The sequence below is a fragment of the Rhinichthys klamathensis genome, unplaced genomic scaffold (assembly GCF_029890125.1).
Source record: "Rhinichthys klamathensis goyatoka isolate OS25496 unplaced genomic scaffold, OSU_Roscu_1.1 h1tg000134l_1, whole genome shotgun sequence".
NCBI lineage: Eukaryota > Metazoa > Chordata > Actinopteri > Cypriniformes > Leuciscidae > Rhinichthys > Rhinichthys klamathensis.
Genome location: NW_026606669.1, coordinates 878424 through 906289, shown reverse-complemented (window position 1 = coordinate 906289; position 27866 = coordinate 878424). Strand labels below are relative to the sequence as shown.

General features: G+C 45.6%; 1 protein-coding gene across 1 annotated transcript in view; it reads right to left on the bottom strand.

Moving 5' to 3' along the window:
* Nucleotides 1–27866, bottom strand: part of LOC130089598 (netrin-G1) — a 90850-nt gene that overhangs the window by 5625 nt on the left and 57359 nt on the right. The window contains exons 4-6 of the mRNA XM_056256994.1: nucleotides 24194–24366; nucleotides 9781–9807; nucleotides 9498–9542 (exon numbers count right to left, since the gene is read on the bottom strand). Coding sequence (XP_056112969.1) covers nucleotides 9498–9542; nucleotides 9781–9807; nucleotides 24194–24366 — 245 coding nt within the window. The remainder of the gene's footprint in view (nucleotides 1–9497; nucleotides 9543–9780; nucleotides 9808–24193; nucleotides 24367–27866) is intronic.

Sequence of the window (27866 nt, the reverse complement as noted above, 5' to 3'; positions counted from 1 at the left end):
TTTCTTGTCTTTGAGCGCGCTCTCTTGTCTGAATGCCTGTTTGGAGCGTGGTGTTCGGATGCCGGCACTCATGTCTAGTTTGGTTTTCGGTTCTGTGTAAGGATTCGGACATTCATGCTCCGTGTGTTTTGTCTTCTGTTGTGAGCGCACGAAATGATCATTGACTTGTTCTCGTGTGCTCTGTCTTGTATGAGTGTGTGGTTTCGTCCGCGTGTGTTGTGTGGAACACAGAACGTGTAAAACGCGGTTTTGTCATGTTTGGTGTGAGCACAAGTCAAGTCAAGTGTGAGGACAAGTCAAGTCAAGTCAAATGAAATCACGTCAATTCGGTCCTGTTTTCCCCCTCCGGGTAGTTTTTTTCAAATATATTTTATTTTTTTATTATTATTAACAAAAGCCCATTGTTTTCGGCACCTGAGGCCTCGCCTCATCCCTTCACCCCAAACCTCACAGTACTGTGAATTAGACTAAGGATCTTCTTTAGTTTATTTTATTTTATGTTTGCTCTTACTGTTAATGTCTTAATTTATTCACTTTTTATATTTAATAATTACATTCTCCTATCTTCTTCCAATATTGTCTAAAGATCAGTGGTCCTCGACTGATTTTACTCAGATTTTACTTTGGACATTAAGTCACCCAATGCTGTACCAAAACTGGTAAACAAAAAATAATTATTTATTTTATCTTGCATTGTTTTGTACTTCTTTTTTTGAGGATGAAGGCATGCCACGCAATCCCGCATATTGGTTAGATATTAGAGATTATTTTTTTTCAGTCGATATGGGATATTTAATTGTTGCTTATTTCCCTTATTTTTACATTTAGATTAACTAAACGTTAGATGGCGGCAAAGGTAAGGTTACCCTTTTAAAAAACACTAATAATACTGTTAAATGTAATCTTTAGCAAATCTCAAAATGACCATTCCTTTTCCATACTGTACATTATAATTGATTGTACCTTTTAATTGATTGCAGTGTTGGGGAAAGTTATTTAAAAAAAATAATGCGTTACAGTATTGGGTTACTCCCTAAAGTAACTAATTGTGTTACTTTTTATGGAAAGTAATGTGTTACATTACTTTTGAGTTACTTTTTCTCACCTGTGCTGGGCTTACTTGTTTGCTTTTTAAACATTTTTTTTTGTTGGTAAATGCACTTTCATACCAAAAGTGCAAATGCAAAAGAAAAAAATAATTCACGGCTGTACATTAGAGGGCACTGCTCATAAAAATAAAAATAGAAACTTTTAGCTGTGCTGCCATTCTCTAAGAAGCAGGAGAAGAAGGTTCGTCCCTCGAAGGTTCGTACTATTTTCTTCTATTTCTTACAGTCTTTCTTATGGTTTGATTGACGGTTTCCCCACTGTATTCATCCGCTGAAGAGATTATCGAGATGGTGGTCTGTTCCCTTTCGAGAACGTTCACTCGTATTGCGTAGCTATACGCTATGGGAAAACTAATTTTCTCGAGAATATTGAAGCCTTGATTTTAAAACGCAGTGCAGCTGCACAGCCAGCACAATACAGAGCTGTCTAGCTCGCTGATTGGCTGGGCTGCGGGAACTGCACGAACCTATGGCGAAGAGGCGAGGACGCATGATCCAATCAGGACAGTTCCCGCCTTGCGCGCGCCAGAATGGGCGTGGCTGCTGACTATATAAGCGTCTCATTTCGCCATAGGAATCAGATTTAATCTCCTTCAGCGAACAACGCATCTTCGCTGATTCTCCTGCCAAGAAGCCTTCGCCGTCGAACGAGCCAAGCAGTAGAACGAGCAACTCTACAGCAAAGCAGTTCAGCGGACAGCGGCATCCTGTTCTCTCGACTCGACGCCACCTCTTCTGATTCGCCGTTCACCCGCGGCTGTCCGGCGACTGAATATCCTTTTCAAAAGCCTTCTTCTTCGGGCTCACTTCGGCGCATACAATAAAAAGAACAATTTTCATCACACACAGACACGCGATTCATATTTTTGCGATTAGAACAAAGCACTTAAGAATAAAGAACGTCTCGGTTACGGATGTAACCCTCGTTCCCTGAGTAGGATGACGGAGAATGGGGGTTTCGCCAGAAAGCCTATCATCTTCGAGTATTAAAAAACGAGCCTATGGCAATGAAATGCCATGGGTCTGCGGAATTTGCATAATGTATCTCCGCCCCACCGCGTGGGTATTTAAGGAGAGACACCTGCAACAGCCGATCATGTCTTCGCTGAGGAGCCGAGACTGAACTCAGGTGTCTACCCAGCGGTACAGCGGAAGTGGCAGGGAGACGTAACGTCTCCGTTCCCTACTCAGGGAACGAGGGTTACATCCGTAACCGAGACGTTCCCTTTCGTAGTCACTCCGAGTTACGTCGGATGACGGAGAATGGGGGTCCCCGTGTAATCACGCCACCTTCACAGCTGTCTTCCAGTGCCCTGCGAAGTCTGACCTCCCTGTCGTGATATAGGCACGGACGAAGGAGTCCTACTTAACACAGGAATACCAAGGTACACTGGGAAGCATATCTCAGGGGAGATATGCCACAGCATGCCTACCCATAGGGAGGACTTAAGAATACACATATGGCCGAGGGGGCTTCATATGGAGGAACACTGGAGTGACCAGCCCGTGGGGTGGCAACTTTCAACTCCAGGAGTGGCAAGGTGGCTTGCCGAGGGAAAGACACATGCTCAAAGAGGCTTACAGTGGAAATACACATGTGGGGGTTACTCAGAGGAGGAACCATGCACACGGAGGCACCTAGCCGACGCACAGGCAATAGACACTGGCGCCAGCGTCAACAGTGCTGGAGGAACTCAGGGCTTCAGAGAGGAAGGCTACCTGAGGAAATATCGCACGTATCCAGTCCGTGGATTGGAATGGCGAGCAAGCGAGACACCTAACGGCTCCCATGTTAGCTTGAAAAAGACAGTACATGGGCGGAGACTGGCTCCACTCGGAGATTGTAAAATCTGGCGAATGTGTTGGGTGTCGCCCAGCCTGCAGCTCTGCAGATGTCTGTTATGCTGGTATGCCAAAGCAATGGCGTCCACTATCCAGTGGGATAACCTTTGCTTGGAGAGAGCCTTTCCCTTCAGCTTCCCACCATAACAGACAAAGAGCTGGTCTGAGGTCCTGAAACACTGCGTCCTGTCTACGTAAGCACGGAGGGCGCGTACTGGACAGAGCAGTGCCAAGGCTGGGTCTGCCTCCTCCAGGGGCAGCGCTTGCAGGTTCACCACCTGGTCCCGGAAGGGTGTGGTGGGAACCTTGGGCACATATCCAGGCCGGGGTCTCAGGATCACGTGAGAGCAGGCTGGCCCGAATTCCAGGCACGCTTCGTCAACGGAGAGTGTGTGCAGATCCCCCAACCTCTTGATGGAGGCCAGTGCAACCAGGAGCGCTGTCTTCATTGACAGGAACTTAATCTCCACTGATTGCAGAGGCTCAAAGGGAGCCCTCTGCAGGGCATATAAGACCACTGAGAGGTCCCAAGAGGGTACGAGAGGAGGGCGAGGAGGATTCAGTCTCCTCGCTCCTCTCAGGAACCTGATGATCAGGTCGTGCTTTCCCAGAGACTTACCTTCAACTGCATCGTGATAAGCGGCGATAGCGGCCACATACACCTTCAGGGTGGAGGGAGACAGCCTTCACTCCAGGCCGTCTTGCAGAAAGGAAAGCACGACACCAATCGAGCATCTCCTGGGGTCTTCTCGCCGAGAAGAGCACCAGTTGACGAAGAGGTTCCACTTCAACGCGTAGACGTGTCTCGTGGACAACGCTCTAGCGGAAGTGATGGTAGCCGCCACCGCAGGTGGCAGGGTACTCAAACCTGCCTCGTCCCGTCCAGGAGCCACACGTGGAGTCTCCAAAGATCGGGACGAGGGTGCCATAGGGTGCCCCGTCTCTGAGAAAGGAGGTCCTTCCTCAGAGGAATTGGCCAAGGAGGTGCTGTCGCGAGGAGTATCAGTTCGGAGAACCAGGTCTTGGTGGGCCAGTATGGGGCGACCAATATGACCTGCTCCTCGTCCTCCTTGATCTTGCACAGAGTCCGTGCGAGAAGGCTCACTGGGGGAAACGCATATTTGCGTAGGCCCTGCGGCCAGCTTTGCGCCACTGCATCCGTGCCGAGCGTGCCCTCGGTCAGGGAGTAATACAGGGCGCAATGGGATGAGTCGTGGGAGGCAAACAGATATATCTGTGCGTCCCCGAACTGGTCCCATATCAGCTGGACCGACTGGGGATGGAGTCGCCATTCGCCAGAGGTTGGCCGGAGCCGTGACAGCTCGTCGGCTGCAAGGTTCCGCTCTCCTGGAATGTAAATAGCACGAAGGGACCTCAGGTGCTTCTGACTCCATAAGAGGAGGTGGCGTGCGAGTTGCGACATACGGCGAGAGCGTAGACCACCCTGATGGTTGATGTACGCTACTGTCGCGGTATTGTCCGGACGGACAAGTACGTGTTGACCCTGGAGCAGCGCGTGGAAGCGGTGCAGGGCAAGGCGTACTGCCAGCAACTCGAGGCAATTGACATGCATGAGGAGCTGGGGTCCTGTCCAGGAGCCCGCGGCTGCATGTCCATTGCACATGGCGCCCCAGCCCGTGGCAGAGGCATCTGTGGAGACAACAACATGCCTGGAAACTCGTTCTAGGGGAACTCCAGCCCGTAGAAAGCTGAGGTTCCGCCACGGGGTGAAGGACTGACGGCAGGTCGGAGTTATTGGAACTCTGAGCGTACCGCGATGCCATGCCCACCTCGGGACCCGATCGCGAAGCCACAGCTGAAGCGGTCTCATATGAAGTAATCCGAGTGGCGTTGCCGCGGCTGCGGATGCCATATGCCCCAGGAGCCTCTGAAAAAGTTTCAGTGGGACCACACTCTTGCCCTCGAACTGTCGAAGACAAGTCAGCAGTGAGTGTGCGCGCTCGCTCGTAAGCTGCGCGGACATGGCGACCGAGTCTATCTCCATACCGAGAAAAGAGATCCTCTGCACGGGGCAAAGTTTGCTCTTCTCCCAGTTGACCCGAAGGCCCAGACGGGCTAGGTGCCGGAGCACTAGGTCTCTGTGTTCACAACCTGGACTCGAGAGTGAGCTAATATTAGCCAGTCGTCGAGGTAATTCAGGATGCGAACCCCGTGTTCGCGCAGGGGAACAAGGGCTGCCTCGACGACCTTCGTAAAGACGTGAGGAGACAGAGCCAACCCGAATGGGAGAACTGCGTACTGGTATGCCTGCCCCTCGAAAGCAAACCGAAGAAACGGTCTGTGTCGAGGTAAAATGGAGACATGAAAGTAGGCGTCCTTCAGGTCTATCGCTGCAAACCAATCCTGTGGCTGCACGCATTCGAAAATGCGTTTGGTCGTGAGCATCCTGAACGGCAGCCTGTGAAGGGAGCGGCTCAAGACGCGCAGATCCAGGATTGGCCGTAACCCACCGGTCTTCTTGGAGACAATGAAGTACGGGCTGCAAAACCCTGACCTCATTTCGGCTGGAGGGACAGTCTCGATTGCACCCTTCGCCAGCAGGGTGGCAACCTCCGCTATCATGATCGGGGCATTGCCACCGACCAAAGTAAACGGACTCCCCTGAAGCGGGGAGAAGACCCAGCGGGACAGGTAGGGAAGCTCTAACCAAGCTCCCAAGAACTGAACCAGCGGAAACATCCGAACGACAGACGTCCCCCCGGAGGGGCAGCGAAGCGGACTGACCGGCCCAGGCGTGGGTGGCATAGCGGCCCGGTGCGGGGGCACGGTCATGCTCCGCGTCCTGACAGAGGAGACCAGGGAAGGACCAGCGTTCCACGGGGGTCTGCTCTGCCAGGGGTCTGGCGACAGAGGGGGACGAGAGTGGTGTGGTCCGGAGACGGCACACACTGTCATCCGCGCCCTCAGAGACAGAGGGGGACGAGAGCGGCAAGGCCCGGGAGCGTCGCGCACTGTTGTCCGGCCCTCTGAGGGCTCAGAGATGGGATGCAGCTCTTTGGTTTAGAAAAGATTCTCCCCCAGCCCTCCACCGGGGGAAGGAGTGGCCCTGCAACCACTCCCTGAAGAACTGCAACCCACATCTGAGCTGCCCGTAACGGGAGCGGCGCAAGCCTGGCCTTGGCGGGGCTGCGGGACCGGTACGGGCAGGGGCGCCTTCCTGCGACCACCTCCACGGCGCGGCCCGGTGCTGCTGGGGGCCGGGCGGGAGGGGGCGGAAGTCGCAGGAGGGCGCATTCGGCAGCAAGCGGACTGAGGCGTCTGAGCCGGCAGCTGGAGGCAGCAAAGCCGCAAGGTCAGACAAAATAGCCACAGTCCACTTCTGGGCGGCCGAGAACTGTTGGGCAGAGTCCTCGACCGCGCCGCCGAAGAGGCCAGCCTGGGATATGGGGGAGTTGAGGAAACGAAATCACTCAGCCTCGCGCACATCAACCAGGTTAGCCAGAGGTGTCTGACCACCTATGTGGACATCACCTGACTCAGGGAGCGTGCGGTCACCTACGTCGCTCGGAGAGCAAGGTCGGTGACGGCAGGCAGCTCAAGGATGAGCCCTGAATCAGCCCTACCCTCGTGCATGTCATTGAACACCCAGGAGGATGGCAATAACACGCAGTGAGGTGGCAGCCTGCCCCGCAGCTCTGTAGGTCCCCGCCACCAAAGTAGACAAGAACCTACAGGATTGGAGGGGTGCTTAAGAGTCGCCACGCCAGGTGGAGGCGCTGTGGGGACACATAAGTGTTGCCACAGAACACTCCACAGGGGGAACCCCAGTGCACCCTAGGCCGCGGCCTCTACAAGGGCAGAGAAGGCGGAAGAGGCCACTGAGCAGTCGCGAAAAGTCAAGGAGACTTCCACGATCTCATGATCTCTTCATGCACGCCCGGGTAGAATGGATTTGGGTTCGCCACCCCCAAAACCCATCAACAGCCTTAAGTGCTCGGGACATGGCAGAAGGTTCCACACCAGCCCGATACTCGCGGCAGCCCGGGAAGCATAGCTGTGCACTCTGGATCAAACTCGTTATGCTAGCACATCCGAGAACGGCAGCACAGACGAGCCATCATCTCTAGAGGACTCCAGCTCACCTTGTGATGCGGTGATACATGATTTCATCAGCCGGGGGACCGAATGAGACCTGGGACCACGCAGGTTGCAATGTGAAAGACGGGGTGTGGACCGAGGAATTTTTTGTCGGTTTAGTTCCAAACCTGCCGTCTTAGGTCACCCTGGCCACCAGCCGAAGTATTATCTCACGTGGAAAAAAATAGATCGGGGTGTGGATGAGGGGACTCTCACTCATTGAGCTCATCGAGTCTCGACCGTTACATTGCGATGGTCACGTTCCCACGTTCCCTGTCTGAGCGCGATCAAAGCCCAAACACTCAAAACAGCGCTTGCGCCCATCAGCTGAATCTATCAGAATACCACACTCAGAAAAACACGGGCAGATCGTCTTTAGAAAGACGAGTCTTTAAAAAGACGTGCCGCGTGCAGCTCTTTAGTGAGAGGAAAAACTCCGCAGATGTTGAAGCGACCAGGGAGAACACACAGACTGGCAGACCACTGCTCAGCTCGCAGGCAATGTGAAACTCGCTGGATACCGCCATCAAAACCAACACCGGAGAGTTCGCTCGTCTCGAAGAGATGTAGTCACTGAGAAAACTCAGGATTTGGCTTGAGGAGTGAAGAGATGCTCTTGGCTCCGAAGCGAAAACATGATCGGCTGTTGCAGGTGTCTCTCCTTAAATACCCACGCGGTGGGGCGGAGATACATTATGCAAATTCCGCAGACCCATGGCATTTCATTGCCATAGGCTCGTTTTTTAATACTCGAAGATGATAGGCTTTCTGGCGAAACCCCCATTCTCCGTCATCCGATGTAACTCGGAGTGACTACGAAAGGGAACTTACTATTTCATCTGAGCTGGATCCGTTGCTCCTCGAAGTGAAACTAAAAAGGCACTTGATTATTTTTATGATAGTATTATTCCTCACAGCGTCCTAAAGTATATGAGTCTGATTAAACTTGATGTGTTTTATCCAGCTGATGTGGGCGTTGGCATGTTTGCATGGGTTGTCTCAGATCATTTGCGTTTTGAATAGCCCGCACTCTCTGTGGGCGTGTTCACATTAACACTTAATGAGCTATAATGAGCTGAAATGACAATGACTGACATCTCTCTCTTTTCATACAGATTACATAAACTGAGAATCAGGGACGTGCAGGAATTTTGAGGGGCAGTTGCTCTGACCTGAAAAAAGGGTGAACGTTCTTAGAAAGGGAATGAGTGAACGTTCTTAGAAAGGGAACGAGTGAACGTTCTTAGAAAGGGAACGAGTGAACGTTCTTAGAAAGGGAACGTGCTCGGTTACTAATGTAACCTCGGTTCCCTGAGAGTAAGGGAACGAGTATTGTGTAGACAGCCGTGCTACTAAGCTGCACGTCAGGGTGATGTCGCTTCAGTCGATTTAACCTGATTCCTATGGCAAAATGGGCCGCTTATATAGTCATCAGCCACGCCCAATCTGGTGCGCCTGATAGGATCGCGCATCCTTGCCGCTTATCCATAGGTTTGTGCAGTTCCCGCAGCCCAGCCAATCAGCGAGCTAGACAGCTCTGCATTGTGCTGGCTGTGCAGTTGCACTGCGTTTTAAAATAAAGGCTTCAATATTCTCAAGAAAAGGAGTTTTCCCATAGTGTATAGCTACGCAGTACTCGTTCCCTTACTCTCAGGGAACCGAGGTTACGTTAGTAACTGAGTACGTTTTGTGCACATGCATTGATTTTCAGAAGTCTCTAAAATCAATACATGTGCAGTAAATCTACCACCGTCTCATATATTCCTCACATCTTTCTCTCAGATACTTGAGACTAATTACATTGAAAGGTTATCAGAAGACCCAGTTATCCAGGAGGTCATCATTAAACACTGCTGTCCACTGGCTGCCCTGGGGTTGGACCTAGAAGATGTGGGTGTAGAACAACCAGACAGATTCCCACAATCCTCTGTTTTGTTCTGCTTCTGGTCCTGACAGAAAAGAGACCACTCTCTGTCACTCATAATCAGCAGGGGTGGCGAAAATGAGAAGCCTTCCGTTTTTCAATCCTCTTTTCTTAAACACTCCATAAACATCAAAAGAGTTGTGTTTTGTGGCTTTTAGTTCATCCTTAAGCTTTGAGACCATCTAAATGTTAGTGACAAAATATATTTTAGCAGCCTCTGAATAACATTAGCAACTATCAAATCATACTTCATGGCCATGACTTTTAACTTTTTTTTTCTCTAGTTTTCTGCACAAGCATCTCATTGTTATTAACAACCTAACAACAAACTAACCACAGACGATGAGTCACACAAAATTGTTTCTCGGACTTCTTGTCTGTTGAGATTTGAGGCTAGACTGAAATCGCAGAGGAAATCAAAGCAGAAACAAAGGCGTTTTGTTAGTATGAGGCGCAGGAAAAAAAATCTGTGGTTGGTTGTTTTGCAGGCATTAAAACAAATAATTAATTTCTGAAAGTCTTACCTTGATTTCGGTTTGCAACTCCAAGTGAAGAAGCATTTGGCCGAACTTGATGAAATGAAAAATAAGAATCAATTTGTTTCTAATTTAAAGTATTTACAGTTATTCAGTATTATTTAATAATATAGTGCTCACAGCTGGCTTTCAGTTACTTCTGTCCATTTTATCAACATACCTTCAATTAGGATGTTTGAGTATTTTTCAAATTCTGTTATACATTTGAAAGTATTTTTATTGATTTGAATTACAAATGATGTTTATTACACAATACTAGTGAATAACTTACCAGAGGTGCCAAGATTGTTTGGGATACCTGGGGGAAAAGAAAGAACTCAGGTTAGCATCACTTACGTAAATTACATTTATAAATTACAAAAGCTTTTTACTGTAAATGAGTCAGATAAATATGTTTAAACTGTGATGCATCACGGCTTCATAAATAAGAGTATATACATATATATATATATACACACAGTATATATACATTTTTTTTATTTATAATTTTATTTATATATTTTCTTGCATTTTTTTTTCTTTTACTATGCATACAAATGAAAATCTAAACAAATTATGAAGAATATACCTGGATAAATTCCGTCTCTGAGAGAGAGTGAGAAATATGTAGCCTATCACATCATACATACAGTAGTTTAATTTGTTTAAATAGACATATGAAGTAGTAGAAAATGTATAGGCCTATATACATCTTGAGAGCTGGTTTGGTTTCTGAGGGACGGAGACAGAACTCGGCTGTTTGGTTTGCGATCTTGCTGTGCTTATTCCATTCATTCGTGTATCATATCTTACAAGGTTTAAGTCATTTAAATATACATATCAAATAGTAGAACATGTGTATGATGTAGTATTTTAGTTTTTTATACATTTCACTTCCATTTTTTCCAGGGTAAATCAAGAAAAAAGTATACACTGTGTTAATGAAACAAAACCACATAATTGTACTAGACATGTGGGAAGTTCATGTGGGAAAAAAAAAAATACTCTGAACACCAAGTGAATTGACACAAACTGAGAAAGTCAAAAAGTGTTAGGTTGTGCTCTCCCCTACATGCAGTCTGCCAGAGTGTTATTTATTATTCATTAATTAGTGGTGCTATTAGTTAGTACATTTTATTAAACGATTTGCCTTTCCTATCCATCAGATTATTTCTTTATATTATTATTTTCAACCATCAACTATTATGACAGGCCTGACATTTCAAACCGTTGGACTTACGTGCAGCTCTCCAGTCAGTCTATAGGACACTGTTCAAAGAATAACAGCCTTGAATATCTCAGCATGCTACGGCTGTAAAAGCACAGACCACCGAGGTGGTTTACACTTTATGTATTCTCCAATGTTTTCAGCACAATGCTTGACTAGCAACAGTCACTAACAGCTATTTCATAGCCACATTATGTTCAGCCCTCAAAAGATTTCAGACTCAGACGTGGTTGAATTCTTGCGTTCAGCTCTCACGGCACATCATAGGCCTCATTACAGCGTTAGCGACTCAAGGCTAATTGGGAATTCTGCTCACCTGAGCTATGAATGACAAGTCTGGAAAACAGGAAGAAATGGACAGCTGGTAGAAGAGCTCAGTGTGCATTGATTAAACCAACGCACATCTTATTTATCACAAAAGTACCAAAACACACATAATTCTTTGCTTCTTGAGCACCTGTTCTTCCCACATGGGACACAACAAGAGCACAGAATTGAAAATCCGCTGCACGCATAAGATCAAGATCTTAAGGTTCTGCCTGGTTAAGGCTGGCACACATGCATTATAAGTATTTCAGGCATTTTTTTGCTGTATTTTGGAGAATGCTGCTGTATGCAATGCTAATATAACATTTGTGCATAAAGGAATATGATCAATTCCACAAAACTATATTTCATGTGGTTTGACATTATCATTCTATTCATTTCTGCCATTTCTTGTGATGATGTGGCATTGACAACCACTCATCATAATTAGAAAGTTATAGAGATTGTCCATAGTCAGAGCTGGGTTGATTACGTTTTTTTCCTGCATATTTGCTGTCCAAAATCTGGAAGATAAATTAAAAGTAAAGCATACAACATAATCCATAAAAAGTTAATTTATTAAAAAATACTCTCTCTCTCTCTCTCTCTCTCTCTCTCTCTCTCTCTCTCTCTCTCTCTCTCTCTCTCTCTCTCTCTCTCTCTCTCTCTCTCTCTCTCTCTCTCTCTCTCTCTCTCTCTCTCTCTCTCTCTCTCTCTCTCACACACACACACTATATATATATATATAGTAATTTATCACATGTAAAATTGACAAGTAATTTTTACTTAAAATGTTACACTGATGAGCCAAAACATTATGATCAGTCACAGGTGAAGTGAACAACGTTGATCATCTCCCAACAAGGCCATATATTACGGTCTGGGTAGATTAGATGATAAGCAAACAATCATTCTCGTAATCAGTGTGTTGGGTGCAGGAGAAATGAGCAGGAATAAAGATCTGGCAAGGCGAATGGGTCAGAGTATCTCTGAAATGGCAAGGCTTGTGAGTTGTTCCCAGTCAGCAGTGGTGAGAATTTACCAACAGTGTCCGAAGAAGGACAAACCACAAACCGGCAAAATGGGCACCCAAGGCTCATCGATGCATGAGGGCAACGGAGGCTTTCCCATCTGGTCCAAGCCAACAGAAGTTCTACTGTGTACACCTCAGTATACAGTTCCATCCCGTTCCATCTCGGTACCCTCAGGGGGCCGTTCTGCCAACCCCGCCACCCTTGGTGCCTCGGGGTGAGCACATGGTTCCAGAGAGCACATGGCTCAGTGTCAACTCGACGCTGCATTAAACTCGCACCCTCTGAGGGGGGTTCAAAAACAGTCAGTTTGGTTGGTTCCTGCCAGTATACTTCAGGCTATCGAAGTGGCTGTTCCAGTTATACCAGAGGCCAGTCTCGAGAGGCTGGTACCCTTAGTAGATTATCTGACAGAATGGAAGAATCTGCCAAACATATCTCAATGGGTCCTGCAGATAGTAGAAAGAGGATACAGAACTCAGTTTGGTTCTCGTCCACCACGCTACAACGGGGTGTTGCTCACGCTAGTGCATCCCGAGCAGGCTCTGGTAATGGAGCAAGAGCTGAAAGCTCTGTTAGCGAAGGAGGCTATAGAGCAGGTGTACTCACTCGACAGAGAATCAGGTTTTTACAGCCGCTACTTCATTGTTCCAAAAAAGGATGGGGAGTTGCGTCCTATACTAGATCTTCATCTGTTGTATCGTACAGTCAAAAAACTCAAGTTCAAGATGCTGTAACTCAAACAGATCATGACTCAAATCAAATCCGAGGACTGGTTTGTCCCGATAGATCTAAAAGATGCATACTTCCATGTCTCCATCCTCCCTCAGCACAGGAAGTTCCTGAGGTTTTCTTTCAGGGGCAAAGAATACCAATATCGGGTGCTTCCATTCGGTCTAGCTCTATCACCCTCACGTTCACGAAGTGCGTAGATGCAGCTCTGGCCCCGGTCAGGCTGCAGGGCATACACATTCTGAATTACATCGACGACTAGCTGATTTTAGCGAATTCAGAGCAGTTGGCGTTTCGACATCGAGATGTCATCCTCGCACACATGCAGAAATTGGGGTTGAGACTCAATACCAAGAAGAGTATGCTTTCTCCAGTACAGAGGACCACTTTTCTTGGTGTGGTCTGGGATTCAGTCATGATGTGAGCCGTCCTATCACCCGCTGGTGTAGCTGCTATCCTCACAGCCACGAAAGAGCTAAAGCTAGGCCAGTCAGGCACTGTGAAACAGTTCGAGAGACTGCCTCATGGCACCAGCGTCCAATGTGATACCCTTTGGGCTGCTGTACATGAGACCTTTGCAGTGGTGGCTCAGGAACAGAGGGTTCTCCCCGAGGGGAAACCGACTTCGTATGATCAAGATCACGTGGCGGTGTCTCCTTGGTTGAAACCTTAAAACCTTGGTTCCTATCCCAGGGTCCAGTGTTGGGAGCTCTTTGCCATCGAGTTGCTATCTCGACAGATGCTTCCCTCACTGGCTGGGGAGCGGTAATGGAAGGCCGCTCAGCTCATGGTCTCTGGAGGAGTCATCATATTTCGTGGCACATAAATTGCCTGGAGATGATGGCAGTCTTCAATGCGTTGAGACATTTCCTCCCAGACCTGAGGGGCCATCATGTGCTTGTCCGGTCAGACAACCGTTCTCTTACATAAATCACCAGGGGGGTCTGCGGTCGCGTCCACTATGCAAACTGGCGCACCAGATCCTCCTGTGGTCCCTAGGGAAGATACTCTCCCTGAGGGCAGTGTATATCCCAGGGTGACAGAATATAGGAGCAGACATCCTGTCGAGGCAGGGGCTGAGGCCAGGGGATTGGGTTTTAGGCTCCTGTACATATGGGAAGTTTATGGCCGAGCAGAAGTGGATCTGTTTGCGTCTCAAAACACGACGCACTGTCCACTCTGGTTTTCCCTCACTCCTGGGGCTGGACGCTATGGTACAGACGTGGACGAGGCTGCGTCTGTATGCATTTCCCCCATTGGGGATTGGAGACTCCAAGGACACCCCGAGGTGGTGGAGTACATATGGGAAGTTTATGGCCGAGCAGAAGTGGATCTGTTTGCGTCTCAAAACACGACGCACTGTCCACTCTGGTTTTCCCTCACTCCTGGGGCTGGACGCTATGGTACAGACGTGGACGAGGCTGCGTCTGTATGCATTTCCCCCATTGGGGATTGGAGACTCCAAGGACACCCCGAGGTGGTGGAGTACATATGGGAAGTTTATGGCCGAGCAGAAGTGGATCTGTTTGCGTCTCAGAACACGACGCACTGTCCACTCTGGTTTTCCTTCACTCTGCTCCCCGGAGTTCTGGAGAGAGTCCGCCGGACTGGAATAAGCCTACTGCTAGTAGCACCACGCTGGCCGAGACGGATTTGGTTCATGGACCTTATATATTCAATTCAATTCAATTCAATTCAAAGAAATCGAGCACAGCATTAGTTCAGACAGGCCATGTAGGCATAGGCTGCGATCAGCTGACGCGGTCAGCTGTCAAATCGCTCCAACCACTGCCGTTCTCCTATTAGACCGGAAGGATATATATACGCGGCACTTCCGCCTGGGATATATGCTTAAACTGCTCGCAACCCTCCCCCTACCCTGACCACTAAGTATCAAGCATTTTTCTGTGCACCTTTTGGCTGTTGTCTTCTTTGTTTCAGATCACCAAGGCTTCCAAGTCCTAGAGTCACGGACATCATCATGAGAAACACACCCTCCCTCATAGCAAGCTACAGCATAGACATCCCGGACTTCACTGATACATTTAAACCACAGCTAAAGACATTACTAACTGTCTTAATCATCTGTGTATTGCCAAGCCGATGGTTCCATAGGGGAGTTAATGCTAAAGCTACGTATGTCATTAATTATGGAGCAAGAACCCCCATAAGGAACCATACCGCCAAAGATAAATTGTGTTCAATAAACTCAAGTAAACTTGCCAAAGTGGTCTCGTCTGAACTTTATTTATCCGTTAGGAACTTAATTCGTGCTGAGCATCAATGCGTGTACAGTTCCACATACACAGCACAATATACCACACGCAGTTCTATATAAATAAATAATAAGTTATTACTAAAGCTTGCAAAGTACAATAAATACATGATAAATAGGCAGTAAACATTAAAAAGGTTGCATTAAAAATAGATAAATAAAGATAAATCACAAATCCCAACACACGGACATACACCTTGGTGAATAAATGTATCAACCATTCATGTTTCTAATGGATGTGGGCACAAAACTTGTCATGGCTCTGTTGGTCCTGAATATGAGTGATCTGTATCTCTGGCCTGAGGGTAGAAGACTATAGACCCCTTTTCAGTTGGTAAACATGGTGACGTTTTTCGTTATGATTTTGTTTAGAGTGTTGCGATGGATTTTGGATAGTGATCCAAACCAGGCTGATATATTGAAGGTTATGACTCAATGAAGCATTTGTAGAAAGCTATCAGGACTGACTGATGAACCTGAAGTCTACGGAGCTTCCTCAAGAAAAAGAGGCACTGCTGACACTTAGATCAAATGTTTTCACTGTTTTGTTGGAAGGTAAGTTTGTGATCAAGTATTGTCCCGAGGTATCAATATGATTCAACCCTTTCTATTGGCTGGTTGTTTACTAACAGAGTGGGGATGATGGAAACATCTTTGTGGAAGTCAACAACCAGTTCCTTTGTTTTAGAGGGATTGAGGTCAAGACAGTTCTGCTTGCACCACTCCGCAAAAATGTCCATCTCAGTCTGTAACTCTTGTAGTGAATTAGTGGTATCCATGATCACAGTGTCATCTGAATATTTAGTGTATATTATACCTGGGTTATTGCTCCGTCCTGCAGTCATTAGTGTATAGTGTATACAGAACCGGTGAGATTACAGAGCCTTGTGGGGCTCCGGTGGAGACTGTCTTAGACGAACTGAGGTGACCGTTGACTCGAACCCTCTGTTGTCTATCTGTCAGAAAAGACAGGATCCAGAGAATAAGGTGTGGGTTCACATCCATTTGGAGCAGTTTTTGTCCCATCAGGTGAGGTTGCACTGTGTTAAAAGCACTCGAGAAATCCACAAAGACCAGTCTAATGAATGACCTGGGCTTTTCAAGATGGGAATTAGGGTTGTCGCAATATACCGGTATTGACGATAATCGTGATATTCAAAGCTTGAAATATCGACATCGTGTTAATTTAGAGTGTGGCAATATACCGGAATTGGCGATAACCACGATGTTTAAAATGAATAGGACTTTTATGATAACATGACATGTAAATACTCCAGCGCCAGTTGAGGTGGCAGTATTGCACCCGCTGACATCTATCAAATGAGAAGAAGACGCAGCGCGCGCCCGCACAGCCACTCTGTTATGGGAGTTCTTCGGCTTCAAAGAAAACAGCACTTTAAAGGGGGTCGCACACCGGACGAGAAGCGCAGAGAATTCTTTAAAATTCTAACACATTATTTTCTAGGAGTTTACACACACCACCGGCACCATTCGGCGTCTGTCCGCGACGCCCAGCAATGGTTTGGATTTTCAGGTGAGATTCTCAAATCATTCAGTTAACGGATGCGCTCTGACTGAGGTAAAGTGTTCAGACTGCAGACTTAGCAACGATTGTATTTAATTGTACAGTAGGCTACAATCATAACATAGTACATACATGATCTTAATTTCATAATGTCCTTAAACATAACAATATTGCTGGCCATGAACTGAGAAAGTGCGCGTTAGGTGTGCAACACGCGACGCGGTGCGGAGCTGCGCTTCTCGTCCGGTGTGCGACCCCCTTAAACCCAATCTGCAGAATGTGTAGCCACCAACCTTTTTACCCATCTCCGTGTCCATCACCCTGCGGATTACGCTATTTTACAGAGAGTAAATTGCAATTATTTTACTAGTCATGGAATGGGAAATGTGACATTAACCTGTTAACAGCCGGTTTTTGTTTTCATATGTTTAAATAAAGGGTGATTATTAAGTAGGCTACCCCGTTTTCTTTACTCGTCTTATTTTTGTATTTGCACTTGATTTGTTTTGTTCAAATCTGCATGACACCGGTGCAATAGGTTTAAGAGCTTTTCAGTTCTTCAGGAAACATTCAGACAGTGTTTCGCTCCAGTTTGAAACCAGATATACTTCACATGCTTGTCTTACTTCACAAAAATGTGCATTCAAATATAAGAACGCAAGAAGTAAAAATGCAAAAAAAGAAAAATTAAAATAAACAAAGTAAAAATTAATTTGACTGATTTGACATTTTTTCCCCCAAGGTTTCTATAGATATCGCGATATATCGATATCGTGGATTATTTTGGCCACAATAACCGTGGTGTGAAAAATCTAACATCGTGACAGCCCTAATGGGAATAAGTGCCATGTAGCAGTGTTAATATGGCATCATCCACACCTCTGTGGCGTTTGTATGCAAACTGAAGGGGGTCAACATGCAAACTGACCTCCTCCTGAAGCTGGGAAAGAATAAGCCTTTCAAAGCCTTTCATTACCAAAGATGTTAATGCCACAGGCCGGTAGTCATTGTTGCAGGTGGGATTGCTCTTTTTAGCTATTGGACAGATGACTGAGGATTTCCAGGTTGTTGGGATTGAATGTTCTGACAGAGAGCGGTTGAACAGATAACAGAAAACACCTGCCAGCTGGCTGCAACAGGCCTTTAGCAACCGGCCACAGATCTGATCAGGTCCTGGTGCTTTGTTAGGTTTCATCCTCTTCAGCATGAGTTCCACTTCCTCCTGCCGCAACTCCAGATTTGCTTGGGCTGGTATCATAGGAGTGAGCTCAGCTATTAGCTCATTCCTCTCTTGTGAATAATCAGACTGGTCAAACCTGGAGTAGAATTGGTTATGGTCCTCTGCCATGTTGACAGAGTCTGTTGTCCCGGATGATGCTTAGTTGTTAATGTGGAGGCCAGCCAGTGTTTTAACGCCTCGCCAGGCATCCCTAGCTTTGCCCTCCCGAAAAAGTTTCTCAACTCTCTCCTTGTAGCCTTTCTTTGCTGATTTTATTTCCTTGTTCAGTCTGTTTTGGATGAGTTTGGACTCAATTCTGTTTCCTGAGTTGAATGCTATTTTCTTTTCATTAAGAGTGGTTTTCAGTGCTTTTGTAATCCAGTGTTTATTGTTAGAGAATACTTTCACAGTTTTTTGCGGGACAATCATATCCTCACAGAAGGTGATATAGTGGGTAACCACTTCAGTGGCTTCCTCAAGGCTGCTCCCCTGACTCAACACCTCCCAGTCTGTGCTGTCAAAGCAGCCCTGTAGAGACTCAACTGCATTATCATCCCACCTTTTCACCAGCTTCTTGGTCACGCCCTCTCTCTGCAGTTTTGTACGATAAGCAGGGATCAGATGGACCACTTTATGATCTGCAGTGCTAAGAGGTGTTTTTTTGTATGCTTTGTATGCATTCTTTACATTCCCATAACAGAAGTCAATTGTTTTGTCACCTCTGGTGGCACATAGGAAGTGTTGGTAGGTTGGAAGTGTCTTGTTTAGCCTGCAGCCATTAAAATCCCCTAAAATGAGAACGGGGGAATCTGGGGATGTACATTCAATCTGATAGCGGTGGACTCTTCTGTGTGCCGGTTAGCCTTTTAAGCCTCTTCTTCACTCCACCTCTCCTTCCCTGCTTCCTCGTCGGAGATTTACGCTGGTAATCACGGCCCAGCCCATGTTGTCTCGTTATCAACTCTCCGCAGTTGTCCAAGTTCGGTGCTGGATAATCCATATCCATATCTCCTTGACGGCTCTCCCTTGGAGATTCCGGGCAGGAGAGACCTTCTGTCCCAGGTGGGGGGCACAATGTCAATGTCACAATGTCAATGTCAATGTCACATTTATTTATATAGCACATTTCCAAGGCCAAGGCCTACCAAAGTACTTCACAGTAAAAAACCCAAAGACATTAGTCACAGACTGACACAATAAAAACACAGTAAAATACAAGTGCTAAGAGTAAAAGTACACATAAAAAAAAAACAAATAAAAAAAAAACATTAATCAAGGCAGTTCCCCTGTGCCAAAAGCTACTTCAAACAAATGAGTCTTCAGCAATGATTTAAAAGTGGACAGGCTACTAGCAGTCCGCACAGATACAGGCAGTGAGTTCCAGAGAGTGGGTGCTGCCACTGAAAAGGCTCGATCACCACTGGATCTCCGTTTCGATCTAGGAACCTCCAGGACCATCAGACTGGCCGAACGAAGGTCTCTGGAGGGCCTATGCAACGTGACAAGGTCTGTAAGGTACTCTGGGGCTAGCCCATTGATACACTTAAAAACAAATAGAATCACCTTAAAATCAATCCGATACTTTACTGGAAGCCAGTGAAGCAATGAGAGCACTGGAGTAATGTGCTCCCGCTTTTTCCTGCCACTTAAAAAACGAGCTGCTGCATTCTGTACAAGCTGCAGACGATAAAGCTCAGATTTCCCAATGCCTACATATTAAGAGTTACAGTAATCCAGGCGCGAGGTAATAAAAGCATGAATGACTTTTTCTAGGTCAGCCTGTCTCAGATACGGTTTGACTTTAGCTATCAGTCTAAGCTGAAAAAAGCTAGCCTTAACTACAGCACTGACCTGCTTATCCAGTTTAAAAGCACTATCAACAATCACTCCAAGATTCCTGGCATGGGATCTTAAGTGAGGTGCTAGTTGGCCCAGGGAACTGGTAAGAACCTGAACCAACTCTGGACGACCAAACAAGACAATCCTTCGCCCCCACCCAGAGATTTGGAACCTGTGGGTTTGGCCTCTGAGGGGGCCCAACTCATAGATGCTGGTCTCTCAACTGAGGTTGCAGAGACCATCTTACACTCCAGAGCTCCAGCTACAAGGAAACTTTATGCCCTGAAGTGGAAGGTTTTCACTTCTTGGTGCCATCAGCGTCAGTGGGATCCGGTTAACTGCCGACTTGGTTCAGTGCTTTAGTTCTTACAAGATCGCTTTTCATCAGGGTTATCTCCATCCAGCCTTAAGGTTTACATGGCGGCCATAGCGGCTTACCACACCCCTGTGGGTAAGGCATTGTTGGGTAGAGACCCCTTGATTATCCGTTTCCTTCGTGGTACTCTGAGGCTAAGGCCTGCTACTCGTATGGCTTGGGACCTGGCTACAGTCCTAGAGGACCTATCTGCGGCTCCCTTTGAGCCCCTCGAATCGGTCTCAGAAAAGTTTCTGACCTTTAAGACCATCTTCTTTCTAGCTATTTCGTCCCTTAAGAGAGTCTGAGACTTACAGGGCCTTTCGGTTTCTCCCACCTGCCTTGAGTTGGCACCCAGGATGGTTAAGGCATTTTATAATAAACAGGGTTACATCCATAAAGTGCCGACTAATATACCGAGGCCTATTGTGTTGCAAGCTTTCAGTCCTCCTCCTTTTATTACTCCGGACCAGGAAAAGCTGAATCTCCTCTATCCAGTGCGAGCACTGGACACTTATGTCCACAGAGCTGCCCCGTGGAGAAAGCTGCTTGTCTGTTTTGGATCACCAAAGAAAGGTCTTCCAGCTTCTAAGCAGACGATCAGCAAGTGGATAGTTGAGGCTATTTCTTTTGCTTCTTTTGCTTCCATACTAGGAGTATGGCGGCCTCTAAAGCCTTAATTTCAGGGGTTTCCCTACAAGAAGTGTGTGATGCGGCAGGCTGTTCTTCCCTGCTCACTTTTGTGAGGTTTTATAGCCTGGACCTGGACGCTGCCCCATGGTCTCAGGTCCTTATGACATAATTGCCAACAGTTTCTCATTCAGGCAATTGTAAGTACGGCATTTTGGTATTGTCGCTCCCAAAGCGTCATCGACGCAGTGCGAGTTCCCTCAAAAGAGAACGTCTCAGGTTACGACTGTAACCCTAGTTCCCTGAGAAGGGAACGAGATGCTGCATCACCCTGCCATACTTCCTGCATTCCTGTGATCGACTTGCTTCAGCCATATCGAAGCTAATGCCGGTCAGACCGGATGTGCTTTTATCCTTTCCTGGTCGTGACGTCATCCGCCCATGACACTCACTCTCGCCATTGGACTAGTTGACATACGTGCTTCAGACGCAATCACGCAGGGGCGTTCCCAAAGCGTCATCGACGCAGCGTCTCGTTCCTTTCTGAGGGAACTAGGGTTACAGTCGTAACCTGAGACGATCTCCTCTTCTCTGTCTGGCAGTAGGGTGCTGGTGTAAAGTCACAGCAGGACACTTTCTCTTTCACACGCAATGTTCCTTCCTGACTCTTTAAGCACATCCCACCAGACAAAGACATGGATTTCAATTTCTGCTGAATTATTAGATGTGTGGTCACATGCAGCTATATATCTGCACGAGGAGGGTCCTGCCTACCATGAATCTTAACGTAGAGATAAATTGCTTGTGTGATTACAGCAGAAGACTTGATGACAAATGAAAGCCATTACAGCTTAATTAAATTCTGCACTTTCATCAAATTTATCTTTATGTGAGAGCCATATGTTTCATAACCTCACATGTAATATGAGCTGCGTAGAAGTGGCGTGTCGCTGTGATCGTGATCATTTGCAGGGAAGGGGGACAATGCAACAGTCGAAGGCTATTGATTTAAAAAACCTGCAGGGGCAATAATGTTATTTTGATTTCATATGCAAGCCTGTTGCATTGTGAATTCCTTGCCAAAACAGGTGCTAATATTGCTTTTGATATAGGTGGTCCTTGGTTTCCTCTGTTGGGCACAGATGTGTCCTGGTATTGGGTTTTTAATAACTTGCTGTCAGTCTGAGCTTTGCCCCTGCATTATTAGGGCCTTTATAACAGGGGGAAAGGCTAGGACGATATTAAAGGCTTTCAAAAGCATGTGTACTCATACACCACACACACACACACGCACACACACACACACACACACACACACACACACACGCACGCACGCACGCACGCACGCACGCACGCACGCACGCACGCACGCACGCACGCACGCACGCACGCACACACACACACACACACACACACACACACACACACACACACACACACACACACACACACACACACACACACACACACACACACACACACACACACACACACACACACAAGCACTCCAGGTGCACTAGATCTAATATAGCCATAAAAGATCATGCATGCATTGCTGCACAGTGTTGAGAATGCAAAAGAGAATATTCATAAACCGAAATGTCGCAGCTGCCTTCCATCCCCTTGATGCAGCATACCATAAAATGTCCTTTGCTTGTGACTGCATAAGTATATGGCTTGTGCTTGATGGTAGTGACTTAGTTTTGAGTGGACCTGCACTGAGGGGGCCAGAGGGTTCTCCTCCCACCATCTGGACAGGGCTGAGTCTCTCGCTGTCCCTGAGCTACAGTTACTGACTTCATTAGATTTATTAGGGCAATGAGCCCCCTGCCTTGGGCCGAGAACTTAACAGATGTGCCACCACTCAATGCCAAGATAGCTAAGAAGCTAAAGAAGAGGATGACTTCTAGCTCTCAATTTTCAGAAAAGCAACAAAAAGTTCCCAACATAACATTTTAAAGTTTATACCAGAAGCTTTTTGTCTTAGGAGGCAAGGGAGGCAGTGCGCCTCCTCTAGAAAATGGATCATGTATATATTATATTACAGTGTGATTTATATTATATTATATTATATTATATTATATTATATTATATTATATTATATTATATTATATTATATTATATTATATTATATTATATTATATCAAACACTGCCCAGCAAAAAGAAAAAAGAAAAAAAAAGAGGCTGTTTGGATATAATAGTCAAATGCTTAAGAGCAAATGGTTGGATCATTATTGCAGTGATTTATTATGTTTCTAGCACGTTTTATGTCTGGCAACAGTTCTTCTAATCCCAATTGATGTGTAGCTTTTCATTTCTTAAACAACCATGTAGGAAGACATACCATGGCCATATTCCAGGATGACAATGTCAAGATTCATCAGGGTCAAACTGTAAAAGAATGGTTGGGAGGGAGCATGAAGAATAATTTTTACACATGAATTAGCACCTCTGCGTCCAGGTCTTAAATTCATTGAAAGTCTTTGAGATGTGCTGAAGGAGACTTTACAGAGTGCTTGACTCTTGCATTGCCAATACAAGATCTCTTGACCAAAAATGAATGCACCTCTTGATTGAAATAACATCACAACATTTATTTCCAAGAGGTGCATACATTTTTGGTCAAGATCTTGTATTGACACCAGTTAGTTGTCACTCTGCCTGCGCCACAAACTTCTGGGTCTTCAGCTGCGCTTTGTCCCTCAACCCCTTTGGCTCCGTCAGGCTCCGCCTTCCCTCCGGATCGGCCATGGTCTTCAGTCCCACCGGCTCCACCTCAGTCCTCTGGCACCCTGGTTCCCCCTCGGCCCTTCATCCTGGCTGTGCTCTCTGGGTTCCCACCTGGCTCCCACAGTCATCTCTTCCTGCATCCTACCCTTCGTCAGCACCTTGTCCTCCTCCAAAGCCCCCTGCTCAGTCAGACTCCTTACGGCGCGAGCATGCACCTTCTTGGAGGGGGAGCTACTGTAATGGTCTCAGTCTGTTTTGGTTTCGTTTTCATATTGTTTCCTAGGCTGCTTTTCCTGAGTTCTGTTTGGTGGTTAGTTTCTGTGGTTTCTGATTGGATTACGTTCACCTGTTGTTCATTTAGTTTCCTTGTTATCTCTGTGTATTTATACTCTTAGTTTCCTCTGTTCAGTGTTCCATGTCGTCTTAGTTTTACTTGGTTGTTGTTTATAGCTTTCCTGTCTTATCCTGCGTTCCTTGAATATTGCGATTAAAGGCTTAATTTAGTAATTCTCCTGCGTCATGCGATTTGTGCAACCAAGTGAATAAAAAAGATAACTGAATTAATCATTTAGTTAACTTTAGATAACTTAAAGTTCCAAAACACTGTAGTAATAAAATGTGTTATAAAACACTGATTTCAGAAGCCCACCATATGCTACTGGTTTATACACATGCAGCCTACAGGCTTATTGTTGGTCTTTTTTTGTTGCTGTTGTTGCTCTGAAAGTAAAATGTCATTTGGAACAGGACTGAAAAGGTCACGTTTTGGTGCTTGATGGAGCACTATGCTTTCCCATGAGTCATGTCGAGAGAGAGATGGCAGGATGTACTCACAGATATTGGCAGTACCCTTGGGGATGGGCAGGTAGGAGCCCATGCTCCAGGCTCGGCCCAGGAAGTGTCTCTTGCAGCGTGCACAATCCGGCCCCGTGGTGTTGTGTTCACACTCGCAGCCCAGCTTCCCTTTGTCAAAAACACAGCTGTTGGCATGGAGATTGCACTTGCACCTAGCAGGATGGAGAACAAAACATCATAAAAAACTTAAAATGTCAGCCCAGGCTACCGTTTCTATGTTGGTGGCGCGAACAAAGAACCAGGCACAACGTTTGACGTCTTATACGAATCGTAATATTAATTTCTTTACGATGGGCTCGGAGCCTCTTAGTGGCATATCCATTACAAACTCCAACCTTTAACGTAGGCTTCCCATGATGCTGCGGAAGAGAGCTTCATTATGCCGTTAAAAACAGAGCTCATTTGACTGTGCCCCTGCGGAGATACTGAATAGAAGCGCGGGTCACATCTGTGACACAAAAGCAGAATGAAAGCCTCTCAGTGGTTGGGCTTTAACATTGGAAAAGGGAAAGAATAAAAGAAGTGGAAAGTCTATCGACACTAACAGCACCTCTTCAAAGTTCCTCTGATGTCTGCTGGGAAAGAGATTTTGACAAAGAGTCACTGTTGTTTCAGAGTGTTTAGAGAGCATTAAATGTAGGAGGAAATCAGGTTTTCTGAAGGTTGGAGTTTATGTCAAAACAAGGATGCCTTCCAAGAATTGTATTTTATATGAAGGCGCGTATGTGTAATTATTCATCCTAAATTCCTAGTTAAAACAAAGAGAGCTTCAGAGACACTGCGGCGATTGCGGATGATTATCTTAGCTGCCACTCGAGATGAGTGGTCTCACTTTCCATATCTACTCTAAATATAATTTGCAGTCATTGATTTTGCCAGGAGACAAAAGGTTACAACCGTGTTGTGTACTTCTGACCTCCGCCTCCCTGTGTGATGGGCAGCGGTTAATGAGATCATTGAGCATTCTGGATATGCTACACCTCTCTGGAGGCTTTGTGTTCGGTATGATATCAAGGCAGTATTTGTTTTTCTGCAGTGCGTTCAAAGGAGGACTTTTGCTCTTTGGAGAACCGCGGCGGTGAGGATATGTGGCTACCTCCTGCTGTGAACTCGAGACAGACATGTTACAGAAATACATCCATTCCAATTGACTTTCTACTTTTCATGACATTACACATTAATGATTAATAACTGCGGGAAAACAACAGAAAAATACTCTAATTTCAGCTTTCATGATGGCCTATTAACATCAAATGGAGCTACAGTAAATGCTTTTGTCTGCATTGACTTTGATGGACCCGTTAAATGTTGTCAATTTAGATTATTATTATTTTTTTGTAAAATAAAGCATTCGGTATTATCATGTAGTGAACTTCCGTGTATGTTTTGGCATTGATATAAATAGGCTACTTTCCAATTTTGCCATTACGGAAGTGCACTGATTCATTGGCTCTCTGGAGTATCATAAAAGGTAGTCAATTAAATATCTTCCATATCTCTAATCTCTGGATGTATCTAACTGCCCTTCATCTAGATAGTAAAATTCCCTAAAGTGTTGTGCTTTGAGATCTGACCCTCGGGTTAATTAAAAACCAGCCGAAACTGGATCATCAAGCCGATGTCACAAAGTTCAGTGTATCCGCGGCGCAGCGGCAAGGGACGTGATGCTTTTGCCGTTGGCATTGTCATATTGAAATTGGAGGGACCGTTGAATATCATTCTGCTGGTGCCGCTGGGAGAACGCCTGGCACGGCAACCGTTTGTGCTGGCAGAAAGATGAAAATCCATTTAATAATTCTTTATTGGCCTTTTTTTTTCTAGCTCTCCCAGAGTGGGCTTTGGCCATTATCTAAGAGTGGCACCACTCAGTGACTCATTTAACTCCACCCTCCTCCCTCCTGTTATGAATCCAAGTCGTAAGTGTTTTGCTTTGCGCACTCACTCTCTAAAGATATGGCTCAGGGCGTTGTGCTGAGCGGCATTGTCTATGAGGTGTAGTTCATAACTCATATTCATGAATTTTTGCCACGAAGGGACTTCTTTTCACTATTTGAATAAATGTGAGAAACGGTTTTGAATAAAAATAATCTACCCTTCTTTTTTAACATTTTAACAGAAGACGTGCGTGGCTTACGTTATGAAATCATATGATGCAATGCTGTCTAAACGTTAGTTCTCACACAAAGGCGTCTACACTCCCATGCCCTATTACTATGAAACATAGCAACATCTGAAATATATGGTCTGTCTTCAGAGGAAGTAGAAAGCAGACTTTCATGTCAGTTCCTCTTGCTATGTTTCATCCTGACCTTGGTTTCTACTGGAATGTGTTTTCCTTTGGCAGTCTCTCCCATTTTCCATTTTCTCTATGTTTGAGTTCCATATACATGAATGCATTGCACAGTATTTAAGAGACACCCAATACTAAAATACATCCTTTCTTAATGCAATTGCAGTTTTTTGCCTGGTCCCAAATAGGATGTAATATGGGAACTTGGTTAGCTCTGCGGTCTTTATGCCAATATTTCTTTTCTTAGCATCTTTAGTTTTTTTTATTATTATACTCCATATCTCTTATAAAGAAAGCAAATTACAGATGCTATTGTGTGTCAATTTCTCCACTATTGTTATTGTGCTTGAATACCATAAGTAAACATGCATGTTATATTGCCGTGTTATTACTTAATGGCCTCTGCAAATGAAACTAAATAAAAGTTATTTTCAAGCTGAAGTGCATTACAGGCTCATCTCAGTCCTGCTGTTTACTATCAATTGTCAGCCTTATCTTGTATTGTTTGCAAATGCCTAAGGCTACGAAGACTGTAATGTGAAGTCTTATCAAGAAAAGTTAATTGTTAAAAGATGAGATCATATTACATTAGGATGCAAATGAAAGGTGTACATTGTAATTTATTAAAATGCTTTGCCCAAAGAAATAAATACCCAGCAAACAAAAATCTCTTCTAAGAACATGTTCATATTAAAGGTGCATAGCGCAGGTTTCTGAGTTTTTGCAGAACTATGCCCCCTCTGGCGACAAGCGAAACTGCAACCAGAGATGTGCACGCTCATGGATCACACGCACACGCACGCTTGCACGAGCTGTTCATAACCAAAAGAGCATCAGCCGCACAAATCTTTTGTTGACAGTCATAATGTCTTCAGAGGTAATAAAGTTATAAATCTGCAAGTCATTTTAAATATATGAAAGGAAAGGCATTTGAGTAAATTACACACTTATGTGTGAGGGGAAAACGGGGGTAGTAGAAAAGTTCGGTTTTTGTTTCCATCTATCTCCATGTATGTTGAACTGTTTTATGTGTTTACTGTATCCACTTAAGAGTGTATTATTATGGAAACACGTTCATGAACAATATAAGTTATTACTTTGTAAAAGCTCAAAATAATAATCATACCATACACAGTTGGTCAACAAAGTACACTCAAATGTCTCACGGTAATAAACAATCAAATGGCACTATGACGTTACTGTAAAAGCCAAACAGGCTAATCCGCCGAATTCACATTCCCGGGAACAATTTAGTATTTTTTACGAAAAAGAAAATATAGCCAATGCAACGGCGTTCTTCCTTGTTGGTCAAGGACATGATGAGCACCTTATCATGTTAGCAAAGTACACAAGGCTACCGGT